General features: G+C 39.9%; 1 protein-coding gene across 1 annotated transcript in view; it reads right to left on the bottom strand.

Annotated features, from left to right (window-relative positions):
• LOC131252251 (pentatricopeptide repeat-containing protein At5g04810, chloroplastic) overlaps window positions 1-25,411 on the bottom strand; it is a 73,670-nt gene that overhangs the window by 29,976 nt on the left and 18,283 nt on the right. Inside the window, exons 4-6 of the mRNA XM_058253062.1 lie at window positions 24,398-24,484; window positions 17,438-17,591; window positions 8,662-8,721 (exon numbers count right to left, since the gene is read on the bottom strand). Of these exons, the coding sequence (XP_058109045.1) occupies window positions 8,662-8,721; window positions 17,438-17,591; window positions 24,398-24,484 (301 nt within the window). The remainder of the gene's footprint in view (window positions 1-8,661; window positions 8,722-17,437; window positions 17,592-24,397; window positions 24,485-25,411) is intronic.

The following is a 25,411-nucleotide window of genomic DNA, read 5'->3' on the forward strand; positions in this document are numbered from 1 at the left end:
GCCTCTCGAACTCTTTTTGGTAATCACAAAGGGATCCGATTTGCCGAACTTTGGAGAGAGCTTCATCGAAATCTTCACACTCTGTTGGTCCAAAACGAGCCCATAGTTCCTCCTCAAATAACTCCCAAGTTACCACTCGATCTTCCTCCTGGTAAGCACGACGCAGCCATTGCCACCATTGATTAGCTTCTCCTTCAAGATGAAAAGATGCTAGAGAGACCTTTTGGTTATCTGCCGTGTCTTGAAATTCGAAAAATTGAGATACCCGGTTGAACCATTCTGTTGGATCAGCTCCAGAGTATTTTGGGAATTCCAATTTTGCCATTTTGGAAGAAAAAATTTGTCTGCCGCCGTCGTTCTCTTCTCGATGTGGCCGGACAAATCCTTCTCGCCCATTGTTGTGATTGTTGGAGCTTTCCCTAGTTGAAAGCAAAATTTCAGATAGCCTGTTGACAGTGTCCTCAAGTCGTTGCATTCCATCTTGAACTCCACCGAATCCAGCCTCCAAGGCTTCAATCCTCTCTTTGTTGGTTGCCATTGTAACCGAGCTCTGATACCAATGTTAGGTCCCAGCCAAAGCTCCTGAAATAAAGATAAATTGTACTCTTCGGGTGAGAACAGACCACAAGGTTTGGAACAATTTTCTGATATCCTTTTTATTCATTGAAAGAGTTTAAATACATATATTTTCTAACCACTCTTCCTAAACTTACGACCACAACTATTGTGCACAAACAGAAACTAAATCATGGAAGCAGAAATAACAAACTAGCAGAAGAATAGGACTTAGCAGAATAATAGGACTTCAACTGAAAGAAAGACTCTAACACAAGCAGAAATAACAAACTAGCAGAAGAATAGAACTTAGCAGAATAATAGGACTTCAACTGAAAGAAAGACTCTAACACAAACAGACTCCTTCTCTAGGCGTTGCAGCTCAAGACTAAGTCCAAATATTTCTGATTTGGCCGAGAAACACGCTGAGATCGTCGTGGTTTATCAATACCCCCCACTTTCTTCAGATTTCTTACTAAAATTGATGAAAACAAGTGATGAAACACCTGATTGACATGGTCTTGCTGAAATTTATGCATTTTTCATTTTTATTTTTATTTTTGTATTTTTGCACCATTTATTGGTGATTTATGAAAAATACGAAAAAATTAGAAAAAAAGTAAATGTTTTTTTTTTTTGCTAATTTTAAAGGGTTATGGTTAGAAATGCATGGAATGTTAGATTGCAATGATAGATATGATGTTTGTAAGCTTTTTTAATTTTTTATTTTCACACCATATATTGGTGATTTATGAAAATTGTGAAAAAATTAGAAAATTTTGGTTTTTTTTTTTTGTTGATTTTAAAGGGTTATGCTTAGAAATGCATGGATTGTTAGCATGCATAGATCTGATGTTTGTAAGCTTTTTTTCAAATTTTTTAATATTTTTCTTTTTTTGTATTTTCGCAGCATTTAGTGGTGACTTATGAAAAATGAGAAAAAATTAGAAAAAACTGGGTTTTTTTTTTTCTGAATTTAAAGAGTTATTATGGTTAGAAATGCATGGAATGTTAGAATGCAATAATAGATCTGATGTTTGTATGCTTTTTAAATTTTTATTTAATTTTTTTTTTTTTGTATTTTCGCACCATTTGTCGGTGATTTATGAAAATTGCTAAAAAATTAGAAAAAATATGGTTTTTTTTTTTTTTTTTTGCTGATTTGAAAGGTTTACTGTTAGACATGCATGGAATATTAGAATGCAATAAAAGATCTAATGTTTGTAAGTTTTTTTCAATTTTTTTGTATTTTCGCACCATTTATTGGTGATTTATGAAAAATGAGAAAATTTTGTTTTTTTTTTGTGTGCTGATTTTAAAGGGTTATGGTTAGAAACGCATGGAATGTTAGAATGCAATAATAGATCTGACGTTTGTATACTTGAGGTCGGAGCTATCTAAGGTAGGAGAAGGAGAATCCATTCTTGTACAAAATGTCTCCGATCATGGTATAGCGAGCTGCTTTGGCTCGAAGCCTACGCACCTCTAGACGGCTTTCGGGCTACTTTCCCTCCTTGAGGTAGTCGATTATTGGAACCATCCAGGTCGGTTCTGAATCAATCGGGAGAACTGTGCTTGGATTGGGTTCGTTGATCCTTGGTTCGGTTAGAAACTCGATTGGGATTGGTTTCTGGATAGCATCCTCGGCTTTTGTGGCTAGCTTTGCCAACATGTCTGCTTTAGAGTTTTCTGCTCTGGGGATCAGGCTAATGTTGCATTTCAGGAATTTGCTGATCAACTCTCGGGCTCTTTGCAAATAGGCTTTCATTCGATCTTTGTTTGCTTGGTATTCATTGGCTATTTGGTTGACAACGAGCTGTGAGTCGTTGTGAACTTTCAAGTGTTGGGCTCCCATGGCAGTTGTCAGTCTAAGGCCCACCAATAGTGCTTCGTATTCTGCTGCATTGTTTGATGCTTGGAATCCAAATCTTAAGGCATATTGCATGCATGTCTAGTCAAGAGCATCCAGGACTATGTTGGCCCCACTGCCTTTGGAATTGGATGAACCATCAACATATAGTGTCCACGTTGGATGATCCGGGTCGGCCATCTGATGTTTGGCGAGCTCAGGCTGAATGTCAGGGTTGGATCCCAGCACAGCATGACTCAGGTCATTCTCGAGTACGAGCTTGGCGATGAAGTCGGCCACCGCTTGGCCTTTGATCATTGTCCGGGGCTGATACTTGATGTCAAACTCACTAAAGCTCGATTACCCATTTTGTAAGTCTCCCTGATATTGCACGTTTCTGTAGTACCTGGAGAAGAGGTTGGTTAGTTGGGACAACGATGGTATGGGCTTGGATGTACGATCATAAGAGCCGTGACGAGATGACAAGGGTTGGGGCTAGCTTTTCTATGTTTGGATATCTGGTCTCGGCGGGGACCAGGGCCTTGCTGACGTAGCATACTGGTAGTTGCTTCCCCTCTTGTTCTCGGATGAGGGCCAAGCTAACTGTCGTTGTTGAGACTGCCAGGTATAGCAGTAGTGGTTCTCCTTGCTCGGGCTTTGAGAGCAATGGTGGCGACCCTAAGTATTGCTTGAGTTGCTGAAAGGTGAGCTCATACTCTTCCATCTATTCTGTCTTTTGCTTCCCTTTTAATTGCTTAAAAAAGGGGAGACATTTGTCTGTGGCTCGAGATACGAAACGGTTTAGGGTGGCTATCCTTCCTGTAAGGCATTGAACTTCTTTTGTCGTCCTAGGTGATCTCATGTTGAGCAAAGCTTGAATTTTGCCGGGGTTCGCCTCGATTCCTCTCTGACTGACTAAGAATCCGAGGAATTTCCTCGAGCTGATGCCGAAGGCACACTTGCTTGGATTCAATTTCATCTAATACTCTCGTAGGATTATAAACATTTCTTCGAGGTCGGAGACATGGTCAGCAGCTTTAATGCTCTTAATGAGCATATCATCGATATACACTTCCATGGAGTGTCCGATCTAGCGGGCAAACATCCTATTGACGAGCCTTTGGTATGTGGCTCCAACGTTCTTTAGTCCGTAAGGTATAACCTTGTAGCAGTAGAGTCCTTTAATCGTGACAAATGTCGTCTTCTACTTGTCGTATGGGTGCATAGCAATTTGATTGTAGCCTGAGTAGGCGTCCATGAAGCTCAAGAGTTCATGTCCAGCCGTGTTGTCGACAAGTTGATCGATCCTGGGAGGGGAAAGTTGTCCTTGGGGCATGCTTTTTTCAGGTCAGTGTAATCAACACAAACCCGCTACTTCTCATTGGCCTTTTTAACCAAGATGACATTGGCCATCCAGTTCAGATGGTAGATTTCCTCAATGAAGTCAGCCTTGAGTTTTTCGACTTCTACTCCAATTATGGCATATCGTTTGGGCTCGAACGCTCTTCGCTTCTGTCGAACTGGTCGGTAGTCGGGATCGACGTTCAACTTATGGACTATAACCTTCGGGCTAATGCCGGGCATGTCCTGATAAGACCGAGCGAATACGTCGACATATCGTCGGAGGAGGCTCATAATTTCGTCTCGTAACGATGGTGTCAGGGACAACCCAATCTGCACTGTTCGGGCCGGGTCGGAGTCGTCGAGTGGGACAAGCATGAGGTCTTCCATCAGGTGCCCTCTCTCAGTTGAGTCTTCTTGGGGATCAAGGGAGGTGATGGCCATTACTTGGTGTTGGGTCCTCAATGCCATAGAATAGCATTGCCAAGCTTCCTGTTGGTCTCCCCTGACCAGTCCGATACCATGCTCGGTAGGGAACTTCATTGTGAAATGATACGTCGACACGACAGCTCGAAGAGCGTTGAGTAAGGGTCGTCTGAGAATGATGTTGTAGACAGAAGGACAAATCTACTACTAGGAAGTCGATCATGGTCGTCGTCTGGTTTTGCCCGTCTCCAGCGGTGACCCGGAGCTGAATTAATCCTTCTGATGTAACCTTATCTCCTGTAAATCCAAGCAGGGGAGTTTTGATGGCTCGGAGTCGAGGCCGTCCGACTCCCATTTTGTCGAACGCTTCGGCGAAGAGGATATCAGCCAAGCTTTCGGTGTCCACTAAAATATAGAACACCTTACAGTTAGCTATAGTCATAGTAACCACAAGTGCATCGTCATGGGGACGGTGAACTCCTTGGGCGTCCTCTTCGGTGAAGGTTAGATCACAAGGCATTACCTTCTGTTCTTTCGGGGGTCTGCTAGTGACGAGGATCTGATGCTCCAAGCTAGAGTGACTGATACTTCGGGCGTGAGCTCTCCGAGCTCGATTTGAGTCTCATCCCTCGGAAGGTTCGCCAAAGTTGCGGATTTCCCCGGTAGGTTCATTGTTGATAGGCTGCTCATTCTTTGGATTTGCTCGTTCTTCCCTTCTATTGACATATTCCCGCAGGTGCCCATTGCGGATGAGGGCTTCAATTTCTCCTTTAAGGTCGAAACAGTCGCCAGTTGAGTGGTCGTGGTCTCGGTGGAAGTAACCGTACTTTCACGCCTGTTGCTATCGCATTTCATCTTATTTGGCCATTTGAGGATTCGTTTGTCTCAGACTTCCATGAGGACCTGCTCAGGCGTTGTATTGAGAGGAGTGTACGAGCTGAACCTGTTGTCGGGTCGTCTATTCGGGCGTTGGCTCCTTGGTGGCTCGTCGTCTTTCCTTCTCTTGTTATCGTTGGTTGAGGTGGGTTCCTCCTTAGGTCGTCTTTCTCTGGCCGAACTTCCCTTGTTCCGAGCAGATTTCTGCAAACTGAAGAGCTCTTCGGCGTTAGAGTACTTCTAAGCCCTATTGAGAAGGTTGGTCATCGTCATTGGAGGGTTTTTGTTGAGTGAGAAGAGGAACCTTCCTTCTCTCAGGCCTCCCATCATGGCAGTCAGAGCAATTTCTTCCGAATGTGCCTATACTTGCATTGTTTCCAGGTTGAAACACTTAATATAATCCTTTAACAGCTCGCCTTCTTTCTGAACGATATTGAGGTGGGAAGCCGGTTTGAGGCTTTCGTTCCCCCAAATGAAGATGGTGATGAAGGCTTTGCCGAGCTGCGTGAAAGAACCGATCGATTGCGGCTTCAATTGCCGAAACCACTTCCGAGCTACTCCTATCAGGGTTAGCGAAAATGCACTGCACATAACTGTGGTTAATGCACCATGCAACTCCATCCAAGCCCTGAAGGACTCCAAGTGCTCGGCTGGGTCGGTGGTTCAAGAGTATGGGGCGATCTGAGGCATGCGGAACCTCAGTGGGAGTTGCGCATGCATGATGTCAGCAGTGAATGGAGGCTCAGTCTCTTCCAGTATTGCCTCCACTAAGGTCGAGGCGTTCGAGCGGTAGGCCTGCTGTATGTCGCCGATCTGACCCCGCAGGTCGTTGAGCTCAGCTTCCCAAGGGTCACCGCTTCAGCCATAGCCTCAACGACTGCTTCGGGTGCTTTGTCGCGCTTCTTTCTATCCAACTGATGGCGTAGGTAGGAAGTAGCCAGTGCGACGGTGCCAGAAACGTGAGAAGGTGCCAGCCTTAACGTTCCTAGTTGTCAGCTCCTGCGGGAGACAGTAGGCACGTCGGATGGTTTGGGGAGCTATTGAACCGTTGATCCTGCCACTGGTCCGGCCCCTTGTGCAGGACGGGGCTATAGCTATTCCAACAACTGCTTCACGGAGTTCATATTGTTGTTCAACATTTCAACTTGCTACTCGAGGGATAGAAGTTGCCCTCCCCGACTACAGGATCGTTGCATCAGCCCCGCAGGCGCGGAATCAGCTTGCAGCTAAGAAGCAGAATCCCGATGCCTGGCAGACTTCTCCAACGGCGCGAGGTCAGGTGCAACAGAAGAGGCCAGAGCTTTCTTCTTCCCTTTCGCCATTGTTGAACTATGGTGGGATGAGAACGGCTTTCGATGTCGTTCCCACTTCCCACAGACGGTGCCAAACTGTTAATGCAGAAATCTGGTTAGCCCTCCCTGGGTTCGCGAACCTGCACAAAGAAGAAACAAGGAAGACCTTGGCTCGTGCAAGGGACCCTCCGATGCCTAAGGTAGGGAATCTGGGTCTGGTTGAGTAAGGGGTTGTAGGCTAGAGATTGTGCATACCTTTCACCGTTAGAGGTGCTCCTACTTATAGGTCAAGAGAGGCGGTGTTGTAGAGGAGATCTCCCTATTTAGTAGGGGTGTATTGTAGTGGGATTCGGATCTCGAATGTGCAGGGAAATCTTCCGAGATCCTTGGCAAAGATCTTGGGATCCCGAGTACATTGCGGATATTCTCTGAGATCTTTGGAGAAGATCTTGTGCGATCTTTCCTAGATGAGATCCGATTATTCGGAATCAGTGAAGAAGTGCAGTAGGCGGCCAAGGTGGCCTTATCCAACCTGGTTCGGGGGAATATGCTGACGTGGAGTCATGCCGACCTGTCTACTCTAGCGAGTAGTCGAACTTCTTTTTGGCGTCAAATAGATACTTTCGACCTGCTGACAGGAGACTGAGCTCGACCTCGTTTCCGGCTTAGTTTGAGGTCAAGGGTTGGATTTCTAGCCTCCTCTGTTATTATCCGACCTGGGGTAGGGCATGAAGTTCCGAACTGGCCTTTCACTATTGGTCAATCCATTTTCCCCACAACAGCAACCATCATTACCTTTACGTAACAGCCTTTACAGCCCTGTAACGGCATACCATGAAACTAGCCTCCAAGTGTCCAATCTAGTATTTTCTCTTTGGTCTAGGCACGCGTATACTACACAATTCTAAGGATAAAGGATGCTCAAATAAGATAAACAACAACATTTTTCAAATCATAATTAGAATGAAGTCACAAAAGGATGAGCATTTTCTAAGAGTTTAGCAAAGCAAAGAAACCATCTTTTTTATGGCAAAATGATTTCAATGCATAGCCAATGAGTGCAATAGCTAGATGAGATCAACATTATTCAGATAATAATTAGAATGAAGAATGCAAAAAGTCGAGTACTTTCCAAGAGTTCGGTAAATAAACCAGTTTGTTAATGGCTAGAAAATTTCAATACAAAGCAGATGAGTACAATACTCCTACAGCATAAATATTTAAGGTCGAGGCACTTACGTTAAAAACTGTTCATTATACACAGCAGATGAGTACAATATTTGTATGATATATGTTTTTGAGATAATAATTAAAGGAAATTTGTAAACGGATGAGCATATTTAAGTTTTCATCAGAGTAAACAGGACAACTTGTGGATGGCTAAACAATTTCAATACATACAGATGATGGAACACTCATATGAGATTAACATTTAACAATTTCAATACTCATACAGCATAAATATTTAAGGTTGAGACACAAAATTAAAAATTATCCATTCAATACATAGAAGATGAATATAATACTTGCATGAGATAAATATTTTTAAGATCATAGTCAGAAGTTCGAAAATGGATAAAGTTTAGCAACATAAACAGGACAACTTGCTGATGACTAAACAATTTCAATACATAGGAGATGATTGAATGCTCATTTGAAATAAACATTTAACATTGGGCACTAGTCAAAAAACTGCCCGTCCAAAGGCAATTCTTCCCAAGAAAAAAGGCAATTGCCAGAATAGTCTTCCAGTTAAACTCATCCAACCAAGGAACTATTCAATCCAAAGTTATGCAAACCACACTGGTCAACCCCACACACACCCAGTCAACCAAGCCGATTGCTCACTGAGTGACTAAACCAGGGTGCCCAAGCCGGCAATCGCCCAGGTCAACCAAGCTAATCAACCTGGTCGACCAACCGAGTCCAAGGTGGACCGGACCCAGTAACCAACCAAATCCAAGGCCGAGTCCTTGTTCGCAAACTTTGATACCCCAGAACCTTTGGAAACATACCACTGCTATGCAATGAAATTTTGCAGATTCGTATTTGTAGTTCAATGAAACCCATGGTCCAGAAAATTTATAGATGAATATAATTTTTTTCTTATTGGCTATAAATAATGGAAGTATGATCAAGAAGGGGTTCGAGCCCATAGCTCAATGTAGTCAGAGCATGTTTCACAATTGAGGTCTCAGGTTCAATCCCAGCTTACTGATCAAAATAAATAGAAGAAGAGGAAGAAGAAGAAGAAGAAGAAGAGAGAAAGTAGATTAAATGACGGGAATATTGAAGAAGAAAAAAGCAGAAATGAAGTGCTACCTTTGTATATAGGTTGATAAGACATCCATAGGTGATTACTGAAGGTGTAAAACCACATTCCTACATGCAACATTTTAAGGCAACCAATCAGTAAACATAAGACACAATCAAACAGCACCTACGCACATAGAACACTTCCTTTTTTAATGGTAAATATTCGTTTATTCAAAAGACGAAAGAACGCACAAATGGATTAAATGAGTGGCAAGGACGAGCAGACTGAAAATGACCCTGTCATTACTCCACCTTTGGCAGTTAACAACATATATGTAATGTTTGTACATAGCATTCCATGGAGCTTTGCTAAGCCCACATGCACCTCTCCGCACACACCTCTAGATATGGTGTGTGTGTGGGTGGGTGGGACATCTGAGCCATTCATCAAGGGGGACCCACCATGCAGATGACTTGTCATAATGGGGCCAGTCAACTCGTTAGGTGAACCACACATGTATGACAACGATGGACGATTAAAAAATAATTAATGAGAGTCCACATTCACCATCCCCATTTGCCCACCTGACAACTGGACAACTTGATCTTTTGCCATGTTATCTACACAATGGGGGCACCTGATGCACAGATTGGATGACCATAAGTGCCGTTTTCGGACTTGTAACCATGAGTGGGCTTAGCAAAACCCTCATTCTATTATCTAAAATGTACTACAGACATTGATAGAATACATTATGTATTTCACCAGCTTATAAATTATAATGCAATGGACTTCATAGAATATAAACAAGAAACAGTATGTATTCTACTTGTTAAATGTTAAATGGACCCACTTGTGGGATCTTTGGTTTGTTTGGGCTTAAATGTATGTTTTGGGTACATTTAGGTCTATGGGTGCTTTGCCTTACATATTACTTAAACAAGGTGAGTATTAATGTAATTTTATCTCTTAAACAAGTAAAATAGAGAAGTGGGGACGTGTTTGGGCTCAACTAGAGTAGCCATCCTTCTCTTCTCTCCTTTTCTCTCCTCTCTTTTTCTTTCTTTTCTCTTTTCTTTTCTTTCTATTAATTTCAAGAATTCACATGATATGAGGGCTAAACCGTGGGTGATTCAGGTCGCAAATCTCTCCCATTCGAAACCCCAATCTACACATCGAGTCTTGGAGGTCTCAAAAACCCTAGTGTGCTGATCTGAACTTAGAAAAGAGAATTTTTCTTTTTCCTGTAGAAAACACTACGTTTTCTGCATTGATCCTCAAGTGAATGCGAAGCGTGGTCCAAACGATGAACACTAGCTTATTTTCTCATAAAGGTGATGTTCAAATTGTTTTTTTATATTTTTTTCCATTATTTTTTCGTTGAAAGGCAGTTTTTGGTTGATCATTTCTATCTATGACATAGTATTGAGATCCATAGTTGATGTTTGGGGTGAATCCTAGATCATGAAGGGCTCGAAAATGCTCTTTGTTATTGTCGTGGCTGTAGCTGTGCGTGAATATGATTATAGATCAACTTTTTTTCATACAAGTTGAATTAAATTGGTTACAAGTGGGTTATGAATCCAAAAGGTGTGATTATGATCCCCCATCACTAGGAGAGATTCCAGGTCCATTTCATGCATCAATAATATCTATGAAAATGAATGGGCAGAATTACTTAATCTGGGCTACAGCCTAAGAGATGGATCACTTCTTCACAGAATCCAAACGGAGGAACCTACCACTAAATATAGATAGTGAATGCGGGATGATGCCCAGATTAGATTTTGGTTATGGAATAGTATGGAATCTGAAATTGATTCCAACTTAGTGTTTTTAAATACGACAAAGGATGAGTGAGATACTATGAAAAAGATGTACTCAAAATAGAACATCTCTCGGGTGTATCAATTGTACAAGGAGATTTTCTCTTTTCAAATGGGAGATAACTCTCTTGGTGAGTATTTTCCAAACATACTAATATGTGGGAAGAACTTTCAATTTATCATCCCATTACTTTAGATGACTCTTATGAAGAAGTAGATGAAAGACATAAACTTGTGAAACTCTTGTCCGGTTGGCCGAAGAAATATCAGTTCACTAAAAATAATTTTTTGGGCAGCATCTCTATCCCTTTAGTTATGGAAGTTTCTGCTAAAATTAAGAGAGTTTCTATTGGAAATGCTTCTAACAGCGGTTATGTTAATAGCTATGATAAGTCTGCCTTGGCCTCTTCCTATTATTACACAGGTATGCATGGAGGTTGTGGATGACAGACTAGTCGCAGTGGTTTCCATGGTGGCAGAAGTGGTAGGGTGCCAGGGGAAGGTAGATGTAGTCATTCTGGTAAAGGAGAGTATGTCTGCGCTCACTGTGGGGCTGACTCATCATCATGGAGTTTTGTTGGGATCTTCATGGGAAGCCTCCAATGACTAATCAAGCACTCGTTGTTGTTGATGTTCCTTCTGATGGTAGACCATGGTGCTCAAATTAATATCACATTGTCAAGGAAGGAATATGCACGGTTCTTCTCCTTCAATAGTTCTACTTCCAATAGTGCACCTTCCACCTATACAGTCACTTTGGCTCAATTAGGTAAAACATTTCTTATCATCTCATTCCTCCCCCTAAATAATAGATTCTAGGGCGTCTGATCATATTTCTGGTAATCATAGGTCATTTTCTTCTTTTGATCTTATTTCATCTAACATGTCTATTATGTTAGATGATAGTACCTCCTCCAACATTGTTAGACTTAGTATTGCAAAACCTAACATGTCTGTGTCATCATCTTATATCATATATGCCTCCAAATTTCCCTTCAATCTTTTATTCGTAAGTAAATTAACAAAATCTCTAAATTCTCTTGTCACCTTCTTTCCTTCTTTTTGTATTTTTCAGGATCTCAAGACAAGCAGGATGATTAGTAGAGGTCATGAGAGGAATGGTCTATCCTATTTGGAGAGAGAATCAATATGTGTTGCGATGCTTCCCTAGGATCCTCAATCTAGTGGCATCGTTGTTTGGGTCATCCGTCTCTCCCAAAATTACAGACTCTTGTTCCATTCCATTCAAAGTAGTCAATTTTGGATTGTGAAATGTGTTAACTAAGTACACATCATAGAGTAAAAGTTTCCTTCTAGAGTTGATAAAAAAGTGATCTCCCTTTTAGTTAGTTCATTGTGTCATGTGGGGACTAGCTTGAGTTCCTAATTTGTTAGGTTTACTTTTTTTTATGATTATTCTAGAATGACTTGGTTATATCTTATGAAACATAGTTCAATACAAATCTTTGTATATTTAGATCTAATACCACTTTGGAATTTGTCTCGGGATTTTTAGTCATATTTACAATATCAGGGTATTATTCATCAGACTTCTTGTGCTTATACACTCCGCAAAATGGGGTGGTTGAGCGCAAGAATAGACATCTAATTGAAGTCATTCGTGGTTTGTTATTGGAAATGAATGTTTCACAATCTTTCTAGGGTGATGCTGTCCTTACCGCATGTTATTTGATAAACTGAATGCCTTCTTCAGTTTTGGATTGAAAAACACCCTCGATCCTTGATCGGCTAGTCTTTTTTGTTCATCCAAATGACCTTTTTGTACTTTGTTCACCCATTTGGGCCTAGCTAAGATGAACTTGTTCCACATTCTATTAAATGCATTTTTTTTCTGAGGTACAACCATACTAAAAAATAAAGGTTATTGATGTTATTGCCCTTCACTTAAAAATGATTTTGTGACGGCAGATGTAACCTTTTTTTAGAATGTCCCATTCTATTTTAAAACTGAACATGTTGCAAAAGTCACTCCTCTAGAAATTCTTTTATCTAATGTGTTTCTTCCAACAAATTTTGCTATTAAGTCACCACCTTCCCGCAGACATATTACAAGAAAATGATAAAAGATTCAAGTATTACGTACTATTTCCTCTCACCCTACGACGTTGTTTATTGCACCTATTGAGATTCTAGTTTCTCCTATGTTTACTGGGGCTGTCAGTAATCTACCTATTGTTGTTCGTAAAGGTAAATGTTCCTATGTTCCACATTCTACTCCCAACTTTGTTACCTATAGCCACTTATTCACCAATTATTAGAAGTTTTCCATTGCTTTATCTGTTATTTCCAAGTCAATTTAGGATGCATTACTGGATAAAAATTGAAAAAGGTGGATGAGGAGATGAACGTCGTATACTCCAATGATACATGTGAGTTTATTGATCTTCCATCGGATAAGGCACCAATTAAATGTAGGTACATTTAAACCGTTAAGCTTCTGCCTGATGGATTAGTTGATCGTTACAAAGCCGGGTAGCCAAGAGATACACCAAAGTTTGTGGAGTAGATTATCTGGATACCTTTTCACTGATGGCTAAACTCAATTCAGTTCGAGTTATTATTTCTATAGTTGTCAATCGTGGTTAGCCTCTCTTTCAACTAGATGTGAAGAATGTGTTTCTAGATGGGGACTTACAAGAAGAGGTGTATATGGATCAACTTCTTGGTTATGTTGCTCCAATGTTTTAAGTATCATCGATATCAGCTGACATATCCCACGATATATCTTGTATCCCACCTGTGCTATATGAGATGCACAAGTAGTGTGATATATCCCACATGTTCGATCCAGTGAGCATTTTTTATTTTCGATCTTTTTTTCTGTAAATCATATTAAATTAGTGTTAAATTGTAACAAATCAAAATTGGAGGAGATGGGCCAAGTTGCAAAAAATTGAAAATAAAAAAAAAAAAAATCAAAATTTTCCAATTTCTCGCAAATCGGTTGCAATCTGCGTCCAAACATAAAATCAAACATGTAACTAGATCTAGTGATGCTTCTTACATTTATAAATTAAATGTATTGCTTGTGTTTCCACACATCTTCTTACATTTATAAATTATATGAAAAGACTTCGAATATACTTGCATCAATTCAGTTAGACAACGCATAGATTACGGCCCCATACAAAGAAACCTTATTATGTGCACTTGTTTTTTGTAATGTTTTGATTTATAAGAGTGTATTAATGTCTTTTTTAACAATCATTGAAGTTTCATTGAAAATTTCGACCAATTTCCCCATGTTTCCAACAACAACAACAATACATTATGCGATGCAACCAATATATCCCATGCAATAACCGATACGTATCCACATCCCAAGGGTGTGATATGTAATGCGATACTGATATTTCGAACACCGTGTTGCTCAAGGGAAGTCTTCCAAGGTGTGCAAATTAAACAAGTTTATTAATGGGTTGAAACAATCACCAAAAGCTTGATTTGAAAATTCGGTAGCGTGGTAATACCATATGAGTTGAGGAGGAACAAAGTAGATCATTTAGTTTTCCCAGAGCATACTACATCTGATCGTATTGTGCTTGTTATATATGGGGATGACATTGTAGTTACAATTGATGACTTGGAGGGTATTGATAAATAAAAGTCTTATCTTCACTCCCAATTCCAAGTTAAAGACCTTGGTTTTCTTTGGTATTTTCTAGGTATCGAGGTGGCATTATCTAAAGTTGGAATAAATTTGTGCCAGAAGAGATATGTTTGTGATTTGTTGAAAGAGACAGGAAAGCTAGGTGTCAAACTTAGCTAATGAATCCTCATCTCAAACTTGATTCAAAAGGAGAGTAATTAACATATCCTGGAGTGTAGAAAAGACTCAATATAGATGAGGAAGCAGGGGAATACATGTGATTGATGGAATGGTTTCAACAACAAAAGTACTACCCAGGCATGGAGGACTCGACATGGATGTCAAAAAAGTCGGGGAGATTCTCAGCTCGATCATTCTATAAGTTTTTAAGGCAGCGATCCGCGAAGCAAACTGTGACAACTCATCTTTCATTTAGTCATCTAAGGTCCCACCCAAAGTGGCGGCATTCACATGGTTGGCAAGTAGAAATAGAATTCTTACCATCAACAACCTCTAGAAGAGAGCAATAGTAATTCCAAATTGTTGCGCAATGTGCATGGGGGATGCTAAGTTGGTGGGCCATCTATTACTCCACTACTCTTTTGACAGGAAGGTATGGGATGAGTTCAACGTGTTTTCCAATACCACATGGGTGATGCTGGGAACCATGAAGGCTCTTTTGGTAGCATGGCCAGCTGATGCCTGATGCTACAAGGAAAAAGGAGGCCCCAACGAGAAAGTTGGTAATGATGGCTGTGTTGTGGGCAACATGGAGGGAGAGGAACAATAAATGTTTCCAAAACAAGAAAGAATCGGAGGTCGTTGTATATGGGAGGGAAAAAAGGGATATCATAGTGTGGGCTTCTTGTAGAAAGGAGTTCGGCCTGAGTTGCTCCTATCAAGAATGTAAATCTATTTATATCTTTTGGGCTTTTGCTCTATGCAATAAAATCTCTCCTTTCAAAAGAAATACTTGTAGGATCTTGTACACAGGTTTTAACCATACTTTGTTGCATTAGGTTCGTTGTTTTGAAATCATAATAACTTTCTTATACTATTGTCATATCATAAAGGGTATGATCATAAGAACTATGAAAACGTTATTAGTTCCATTGAATTTAGCACCCTAGAGAGACTAAATTCATTTGCTTGCTTAATAAAATTAAACATTAATGGATGTTTAGATATTTGATACATTTAACGAATTGGCTAGCAGAGGACTCCACAGTCATCGATGCAATGATTTTTTAAACATGTAGGGTTTTGAAACGATATTCAATACATTTAACTGTTTTTCAGAAACTCTTATACCATCATTGTTTAGAACATCCAGTGGACTTTCTAACAAAGCCCAAATGAACCCAATTGAATCCAATCTGCAGGCACTGACATAAGATTGAATTACCAGAAGGTAGGCGAAAACAATTTGGACTGGCATTTAAGTAGCCCAACTTTGAAGACCCATATCTCTTAAACCACATTTAATTTTCATGTCAAACCAAAATCATTAGTTAGGCTCCTAGCAAACTTTTCAACAAGCCCAACATCACCCAAAACCGATGCCTAAGCACTGAGATTCAATCAAAATACTAAAGAGAGCTCAGTATGAAAATCAGGCAGGTTTCAGGTAGGAAACAATTCAAAATTGACATTTATCTTACTGCATTAAAATCCAACCCTCAATTTCCATTTTCTTTGAGCTCTGTCTCAAGTTAGACCAGATCACTCTTTGGACTAATTAGACCTTGACTTCCATATTTCTACAAGATTACCCCAACAAAGCCTTTGTTTTGTGAAACTATAATCCTAACCTTCAAAAACCATACGATTTAAACTTTTGACAAACCTCCATTCAAACTGAAACTTTTAGGAAACCTCACAGAAGCTTCTCCGTGCCTTAATGGCCTTGCTACTACCTCAATTTGCCGCCCCCCCCCCCCCCCCCCCCCCCCCCCCCCCACACACACACACAAAGTCCATTAACTACCAAGCTACCACTACAGGCCCCTCTCACCCAAGACACAGGCCTTGATTTGGAACTCCCCTATCCCTCGCCTTAGAAACACCACTAAGAGATCTTAATTCATCCCTCTAGCAAAACTACTGCAAAATTCAGAAAATTCATTAAGTTAATACCTAGAGAACAGGTGGCTACCACTCCTCCAAGAGGCTGAGTACGGCCAAACTCAGCTGGGCAAACTGGCTTCAATAACCTTCAAGGGGTGACAATTCCCTTGGTCTCTTGACATATCTCACTTCTAGCACATACACAGGGTGTGGCAAAGACACAACCAACGATGAAGAAAGTTTGTAGATCACACATTGGAGCTTCTGGTGGCCAATCTGCCACAATCACAGTCCCATCTCCTCCTCTCTTATGTTACTCTTAAATTTCCTTTCTTTAATCATCATCATCTAGGCATTGTCCCGACTAATTGGGGAACTTCTTTAATATTGAAAGAAATTTGGGGTTTACTTCTTAAAAAGAAGCAACATGTGGTTTACCTTCTTGCAGGAATTCCATTCCAGGAACTTCACTTCCAACAAAGTTGAGGCTGTGTTCTTGCATGGGTGGGGAAGAGTGCCTAATAACTTCCTTTCCCATCACGGCAGCCCTTACACAGAATCTCTTGTTTGAGTACCATTTTGGTGTTTGCTCTTTTTAAAAGTTCTCATCCACTTTGAACACTTAGATTATAGGTTCCCAGCCACCCTTGCATTTCAAAATGTGCTAGCAGCGACTCTACAGTCATCACCTACAAACATTGGTTGGAATTTCCAATCTACTCTACAAAACCCTTTTTAGTAACTTGAATTTATGCTTAACATTCTTCTTTTCAATAGCATGACCATCCAACATATAATAGAAGTGCAACACCATCCAGACTGATACTGGTTCTGGATATTGGTTCAAAAGCAGTTTCCATTTGAATGGGTTATCTAGTGGACAAATTAAACTACACTTGAATGATCATGAAGCTTCTAGTGCACCCTTGTATCAGGTAAGTTGTTTGTGATTCTCTATCAGGCAACTCACTCTTCCATATTCAAAGAAGGGAAATTATTTAGTGAATTCATTAGCCTCAACAGCCTCAGGCTCTTGCCAATCAGAAAGAAAATTGATATTTTAATGATGTCTCAGACAATTACGCTTGCAACATAACTTTTTCTTGCTATTATCTCCTACTGATAAATTTTCCCTTGTTATTCATATACAATATGCACTACCCTTGCCAAGTATATGCATGTAAATCAATATTTACAACGATTACCATATTGTTTCCCATACTTCAAGTCACAACAGAAGGTGGACTAAGAAATATCGTTCTGCATTTAACAATAAACAATCAAATAATTTTCAATAATAATAATTGAGTCCAGTAAACATTTATCTAGAGCATTTACCTTGAGCCTTTCAAAAACAATCAAACATTTCTCCACATTCCGGATTTCTGTGTAACCATCCATCATAGTATGATATAAGTTAATGGGAGCATCAATTCCTCCTCCTTCCATCTCCCTTACCAATTCCTCAGCTCGATCCATATTCCCAATTTGGCTGCATTATGTTCACAAAAGGTTACATGAGATGGAAGAAAACATCTCAACATACAAATAATAGTACATGTGTCTGTCATCGTCATCAGGTGCACCCAGGTTACACTGACATTCTCAAAGTACCATGAGCACACATGCACATGGATGCTAAAATCGTTAATCTGGAGCATCGATATGGTTCACCCATCATCCCATTGGCCACCATGAAAAACTCATTTTCATTGGAGGACGCTAACCTTCCAAAAGTTGGCTCTCCTCTTATAGACTTGGATTTTCCAAGAGACAGGATGTTATGGCCATATCAAAATGGTTCATTGGAGATATATGTTACCCTAGGTGGACTTTATCAAATGGAATGTTCATAATGATCATTGGACCTTTGCTCCAAACCATTCATTTTTTATATACCACTGATTGGACTGAGGAGTTACTCTTATCAATGTGAATATTTCACTGGCCATGAGTAGTGGGGCAAACCTAACGCATGGTCCAATAGATGATTTGACTGCCAAAGCATGACCACTCATGCATCTAAAAGCATCCTGCAAACTAAGAATATTAGTTGGGCCACTGTCTCCTGGTGTTTCAAATTGCTATACATGTAAGCAAAAATGTATGTATGTATGTATGAAGGTATATAGAGGTCAGAGTAGCAACTAGTTGGGCAATAAGCTATTGTCCAACTAGTAAGTATCAACTTTTTGAGTGTCCACGAAATCCAACCTGTCCAAAAAGGACCCCATCATGAAGAATTATGCATAAGACAGGCTGATCTACTCATCATGTGGGTACACTGTAGAAACAATGGACAGCCACCAATCTGAACCAAAGTACATTTGTGGCCCATCTGATGAGTAGATCGATTAAATTTTGAACTAGCAGATCTTCATGGTAGATTAGCCACAGATGTACATTGGATCAGATTGGTGGCTGTCCATTGTTTCTACAGTGCACCCAGATGATGAGTAGGTCAGCCTGACTTTTGCACTAGCTAATCTTGATGGAGGGGCCAACATTTTGAACGGGTTTTATGTCACATCACATGTCATAATGGCATCTATGTGCCATAGTCCAAAAAACTTGAAAACTCAACTTGATGTCTGCCAGATCAGGTCAACTGAGTTTCACTTGACTCTGACCGGCATTTAGTAATTAAATTAAAATAGTTATAGCATGAAATGTTTAATATAATTACACTAAGGTAAAGATATATAAAATAGCACCATAGACTGTGGTGGGCACACAACTAAATTGCACCCCCCGTGATGTGTGTATGCCATCCACTCCATCCATCAGGTGAACCACCTCATTGATTCAACCAAAAAGCCACACAAGCTGGCTAATCAAAGATCCGACTGATCCAACCATCAATATTTCCTCGAAAGATAATTTAGACCAAATCCATGTTTTGATGATAAAACTAATAAGATCAACAATTAGTTTACATATGGGACTCATGGGAGCAACTAAATGGTCAAGAAGTTCATAGGATTTATTTATTTTAATTAGTTAATAAAGGAACAACATGTTCATACGATGAGTATAGCTGAAATGAGGATGTTAAGATAGATGAGTGGCAATAGAATTAGAAATGAATGCATTAGAGGGAATTTAGGAGCAGCACCGATAGGTAAGAAGATGAGGGAAAGTATATTTAGATGGTTTGGTTATTTGCAACAGAGAACGAGAATTGAGCCTATTTGAATGAGTGAGTTGGTGCACGTTGAAGGCTCTAAAAGGGCAAGGGGTAGGCCCAAAAGGACATGGGTGGAGATAATAAGAGAAGACTTGATGAATAACTAAAGCTATGGCCCTTGATTGAGTGGAATGGTAGAACAAGATTCATGTAGCCAACCCCAATTAGTTTGGATAAGGCTTATGATGATGAGGATGTTTGGATTAGAGTGAGACTTACTTATTGAAGTTTCCCTTCATATTTTCAGCACTTGTCTGGTGGGCCACATTTTGAGTATCAACTATCCCAAAACGACACGAAATTGGTCCTCTTTGAACACCTAGATTCCAAACGAGCCCAAGATCATGCAATTCCGATACCTTCTGAGGTATGGTCAATTTACAAAAGGCCTATATGATTGTGATAGGATTCTAGGGTATTTTGTCATTTTTTACTCATTAGGGTTTTATTTTAGTTGTAAAAGGTCTACATAAAGGCCTCCTTCCTTTAGCGTCTCATTATGATACTTTGAATAGAAAACAGCTTTGGAGTTTTTCCTGGGTTGTAGCATATGTTGCTTCCCTCTAGGTGGCATATATTGCCTACAGTGGAAACTAGAGGGAGTGATTAACCACTAGTTTCAACCAGTGGACCGTTGGGAATGCCTCCCACAGTCTTAGTTTCTTTGTTATTGTTTGTTCTACAATATTTCAAGATCTGTATCTACGGAAATGTGACCCAAATCGGCCTGTTGATGACCCATTGCATTAATTGGTATCAAGTTTTGCTCTTTGAGTTCGAGTTGCTTCCCTTATGTTCTCCTCCCTCTTTTTTCTGTTGCTCAAAACCCTAACCATAACTTCAAATCTAGATCCTGATCTTAGTCATACAAACCTCAAACACCTAGGTCTATCATTCCACCTAAATATCCAGCCCATCCAATCCTAACAAATTTCAATTATACACCCTCCCATCCATTAGATCTAGAGACATACGCTAAATCAACCCCCTATATGACTCATATCTTAACCGTAGGCACCCCCAGAACCCTTATTGCAATCCCAAACAATATACAGGCCTTATATTCCAACCATACATCCTCTGGACCTTTCCATCCACGCCATTCTTTTTTTTAAGCCCAAATTAACCTGTTTGCACCCACCTGCCTCATTGTGGAGATGTTGACAAGAGGTAGATATCCGTACTTTGTACTCAATCCTCATATTAATACTAATACTCCCGTCCTTATTATGATTATCTATAAGAGTAACCCAATTCAATAACCGTCCTTACTATGGGTTATTAGTACTACTCATACTTCGTCCTTATTAGTACTACTCATGCTACTCTTCCTATCATCCCAACCTTAACTCTCTATGATTCACCATGGGAGCCCATATCAATAACCCTCTCCTCATTGCAAAAATGTGGCACAATACGTTGGGCAATCAAACATGTATCACCATATGAGTCCTTTGGTTATAGCAGAACAGTTTAAGAAGATGATGGATGAGGGAACAAGAAAATTGCAAGAAACACTCGGAAGTCTCCAAGACTTGGTCCAAGCCCATTTCGATCATTAAAGCCGAAGGGAAAATCATACCAAACCACAATCTGTTGAATCCAACGATCCAACAGAAAATGTGCTTGAGAGTGTCACTATCCAAGAATCTGCTGTTGAACATGCTAAATCCAAGGATGGATCAATTGAAGGGATTGTCAAGGGAGAAACCAAATCTGAAGGTATCTAAAGGTGAATCGATGGATGAACCATGCATGATAGAGAAAGAAAGGATGACAGATTATAGCTGCATGAAGCATTAAGCAAGGCAACAACAAATTTTGGTGCAGGAGAGACGAGGCATCTATTTCAAAATTTTAGCAAGTATAAACAGCTAGGAAGTAAAGCAGGAGCATGGGCCAAAGTACAATTCGAAGCAAGAGCAGGACCCAAGTAGAAGGATCATGCAACTAACTGACATACCATCCAACAACCAATGTTTACAATATCCAATAATATTGGTTAATGATGCAAGATAATTAACCACTTGCTCCAAAAGCTCGAACTGTTAGAGTATCGTGAATTAATCCATTTATCTCATAGCCCAGGCTCCACATCTCATGGGTTAGGACCTCGGCCGAACCCCCCTTGTGAGCTCGTGGGCCCCAAACCACATGGGCCACCCACCCCGAGTGTGTCCCCGCATCTCACGGGCTACCTCACTCGAGCCCGATGTGAAATGCCCCTGCATTAATCACCCCCGGCGAGGAGTCTCAAACACGAGACCTCCCCCATGAGCCCCAAATCACATGGGTCACCTACCCCGAGTGTGTCCCCGCATCCCACGAGCTACCCCACTCGAACCCGGTATGAAATGCGCATTAATCACCCCCGGTGAGGAGTCTCGAACACGAGACCTCCCACTCTAATACCAATTTGATGCAGGACAATTAACCACTTGCTCTAAAAGCTCGAACTGTTAGAGTAAGGTGAATTAATCCCTTTATCTCATAGCCCAGGCCCCACGTCTCATGGGTTAGGACCTCGGCCGAACCCCCCTCGTGGGCTCGTGGGCCCCAAATCACATGGGCCGCCCACCCCGAGTGTGTCCCCGCATCCCACGGGCTACCCCACTCGAGCCCGATGTGAAATGCCCCTGCATTAGTTAATAATATTATCGGTATCGCACGTGGGCGATAGGAAACATAGGTGGAATGTCTCAAATCCTTTGTATCATTCAATATACCATTTTGTATCATCAATGTAACGCCAATATTGCAATTTATCATGAGATATCATTGCATTTCCTTGTAAAATTCCATGTTATCAACGATATCTATCAATATTGACTAATATCATCAACACCTGACATGAGCCAAACCCACTTCTTCAAAAAATCCATAAAAACTCATTTTTCCACTTTTTCCTTCAATTAAACATATTATAGGTGGATTTTGGTCCAACCTTTGCAACTTTTTAGGAGAAAAACCTAAATTTCAAAGCAAAATCAAGATTTTTTTCGGATTTTGGGCCATTTCTCATTCGGTGAGTGTTTTTGCATTTCGATCCTTTGTTTGTTAAATCATACAGAATCAGTGTCAAAAGGTTAGAAGTTCTTGATTCTTCATTTTTTATTTTTTGTATGAAAAATTAGGGATTCAAACCTTTGATTTCAAGATTTGAGGGTAGATGATTCGATTTGGGAAAATTTCGAATTTTGCCCAATTTCTCCCAGATTGGTTGCAATCTTACACTGACCATGGTTCTCGTCTAGGAAAACCACGGCCCTGCCTATCCATAACAAGACATACGAGTGTCAAAGGCTACAAAAGAAGAAGCAAACCCAGAAGTTGTTAGATTTTGAGTTATTGGCAAAATGCATGAGGGACAGACATTCATGAGAAGCAGGGTGACTTTAGATCTAGATCACAGTCACAAGAGGGTAGCTCGAGTTTTGTGACACATTATGGATATGGGTCGCATACACAAGAGAGGTAGCTTGAGCTCTATGCCACAGTATGGTTATGGATACGGACCTGGTGGATATGCAACAAGTGACTCCAATAGTTATGGCACATCGTCTTTTCACTACGGTCCGGAGTTCACTTTTGCGTGTGGGCAGGGATATCCACAGCCAAGATATGGGCAGCAGTATGGATAATCAGGAGCTACATATGTGCCCATCCCAAATTCATATCAGGCACAGACTGTGCTGATTACAGAGTATCCACAAATGGGCGTACTAGTTTAGTTTGGAGAGGATAAGTACCAGCGTTTCGTTAGAAAGTATCTTCACTGATACTATTCTACTATGACCTGAGCACAATACTATCGATTTGTGGAGCAACAATATTATTCCCAGCCCCGTTGAGATGGAGATGATGATAACGAGCCACCACGCAGCTCTATGTGGGTCTGAATTATAGCTAATAAAATAAAAACAACTAACATTCAATAAAAACATATTAGCACATAAAATAATAACATTCAATATATATATATATATATATATATATATATATAAAACAATGAAACATAAAATAATAACATCCAACTTTAATAAAATAAACAAACAACAAAAAATTACAAAAAATTGATTAAAAAATGGGAAAAAAAAGGTGAAATGATTATTCATTTCAACAATAGGCCAATAATTAAAATAAAAAATCCATTATAGTTGTAGAACTGAGATGGGCTGATACAGGGTGGGTTTTTTTATTGGGCCAATACGGACCTATATCGAGTATCATCTTGTGCTAATACCAATACAATACAAGCGTATTAGCCGATACGGTATTAATTTTCCAACCCATGCAATTATTATTTTCCCTTCTCAAGAAATTTCACAATCATTAAATAAAATATATAGCGGCATCAAACTGTCAACAAGGCTCCCCCAATAGACATGTCAAACTATAAAGGAACTTCTCCTAATCACATATAGACCAAAGAGGGAGAAGTACAGTGTACAATCACCATTAATTTTCAAGAAAGGTGTGCATTTGTTCACAAGGATTCTAGGGCTTTTTTTTTCTTTTTCTTTTTTTTTGCTTTTTTTTTCTTTTTTGAATGATTCTGAAAGGTTTGTTGTTTCATGCTTTGTCGAAGAGAGAAATCATAGACTACTTGTGACAAGGTGTAGGTTTTTCTCTATCCCTTTTCTTCATGGAGGGGAAAGAGGCGTTTGCATATCCCTCGAGTACCAGAAAATTTTAGATGGCTGGGGTTATTGAACATTGTTCAGTGGTAGTCCAAGGAAATTACTGTTTCGTGACATCTGTTATTTGCCTATGTGGGGGGGGGGGGGGGGTGTGTGTGTTGGGAATTGCAATTCCAGATCATACATGTTTTCTGCCATATGTACAAAGTGGTGAAGCTCTTTCATTAGTTGAGAGTAAAGAAATCGAGAAGAAAGCTAAAAAGTAAACTAAAGATAAAATTAACGTTTTTATACTGATGGGACCTGAATTAACGCTACACACTCAAATGAAGGTTTCTTATGCATATTTTTCTATAGTCCTTTCAACTGCAAATCAAGCACAAAATAAATGTACAACAAACTACAGATTCAAAAAAAAAAAAAAAATGATAAAACATAAATTCAATCCTACATTCATATAGAGTAACTCACCAATGAGCATAGATCACACAACTATAAATGATAGCATTCAAGGATGCCAGCTTCAGCTTTGCCTCCCTAAACCACTTATCTGCAGCTCTTCCAAAGCAACATAGAAGTATATTAGGATCAATAATACAAGAGATCTGCTTGGTGCCACAAATTTAATTTCATGGCATCATTGCTTCAAATGCCCAAAGTTGTTACCTTAAAATCAGCGATATGATTCATTCTATCAACGTATGAGCAACATGGATTTAGCGAAAGCATAACAGATGAACTTAAGCATAAAAAGTAATAAAAATTAATAGCCTAGCTTTTACTAAATAAAACTAAATGTTCCAATGCAATATTCATAAAAGAACACAATAAGATAATAAAAATGAATAACATTTGTAAGAGTATTAATAGACAGTCACAGTCATTCATATGGAATCCCATGCACCATCTGCAAATTAGGTGACATTGTTCCTTTAAAAGGGAGAGAGCTAATTTTTTCACATTGTCAACACGACTCAAAGCTATGAAGCTGATTTATAGGCCTGTTTGATATGCAGTAGGTTATGTCTAATTCAATTGAAGTCGCAACACTAGCATAGACATGGGGGAGTTCAAGGAAAAAGAAAGAAAATCTTGCAGTGCTTATCTTGGCTCTCCATAAAGGTTTTGAATACTAGTGTCAGCAGGCAAACTGGCCAAGCCCAAAAATGACACTGTATGAGGTAAATCGAACAATACGAGGCCCATATTGGCCAATGTTTTTTTTTTTCTTCTAGCCCAAGAAAATTTATCAGGAAAATTGGAAAAGAAAATGTAAAATGCTAGAATCTATCTTTTTTCCTTTTTGTATTTTTTAACATGCATTCAATGGTCTATCATACCATTTGTTGATAGGAATGTTGTCTGTCTGCTTGAATTACTTAAAAGTCAACCAATTGGGGCCTTCTCAAGTACAAATCAGGCATCATTTGTTGAACTATGGCCCATTTCATTGAAATACAACATAAAGAAGATGAAAAACGGGAA

Source organism: Magnolia sinica, chromosome 1 (genome assembly GCF_029962835.1).
Source record: "Magnolia sinica isolate HGM2019 chromosome 1, MsV1, whole genome shotgun sequence".
NCBI classification, from domain to species: domain Eukaryota; kingdom Viridiplantae; phylum Streptophyta; class Magnoliopsida; order Magnoliales; family Magnoliaceae; genus Magnolia; species Magnolia sinica.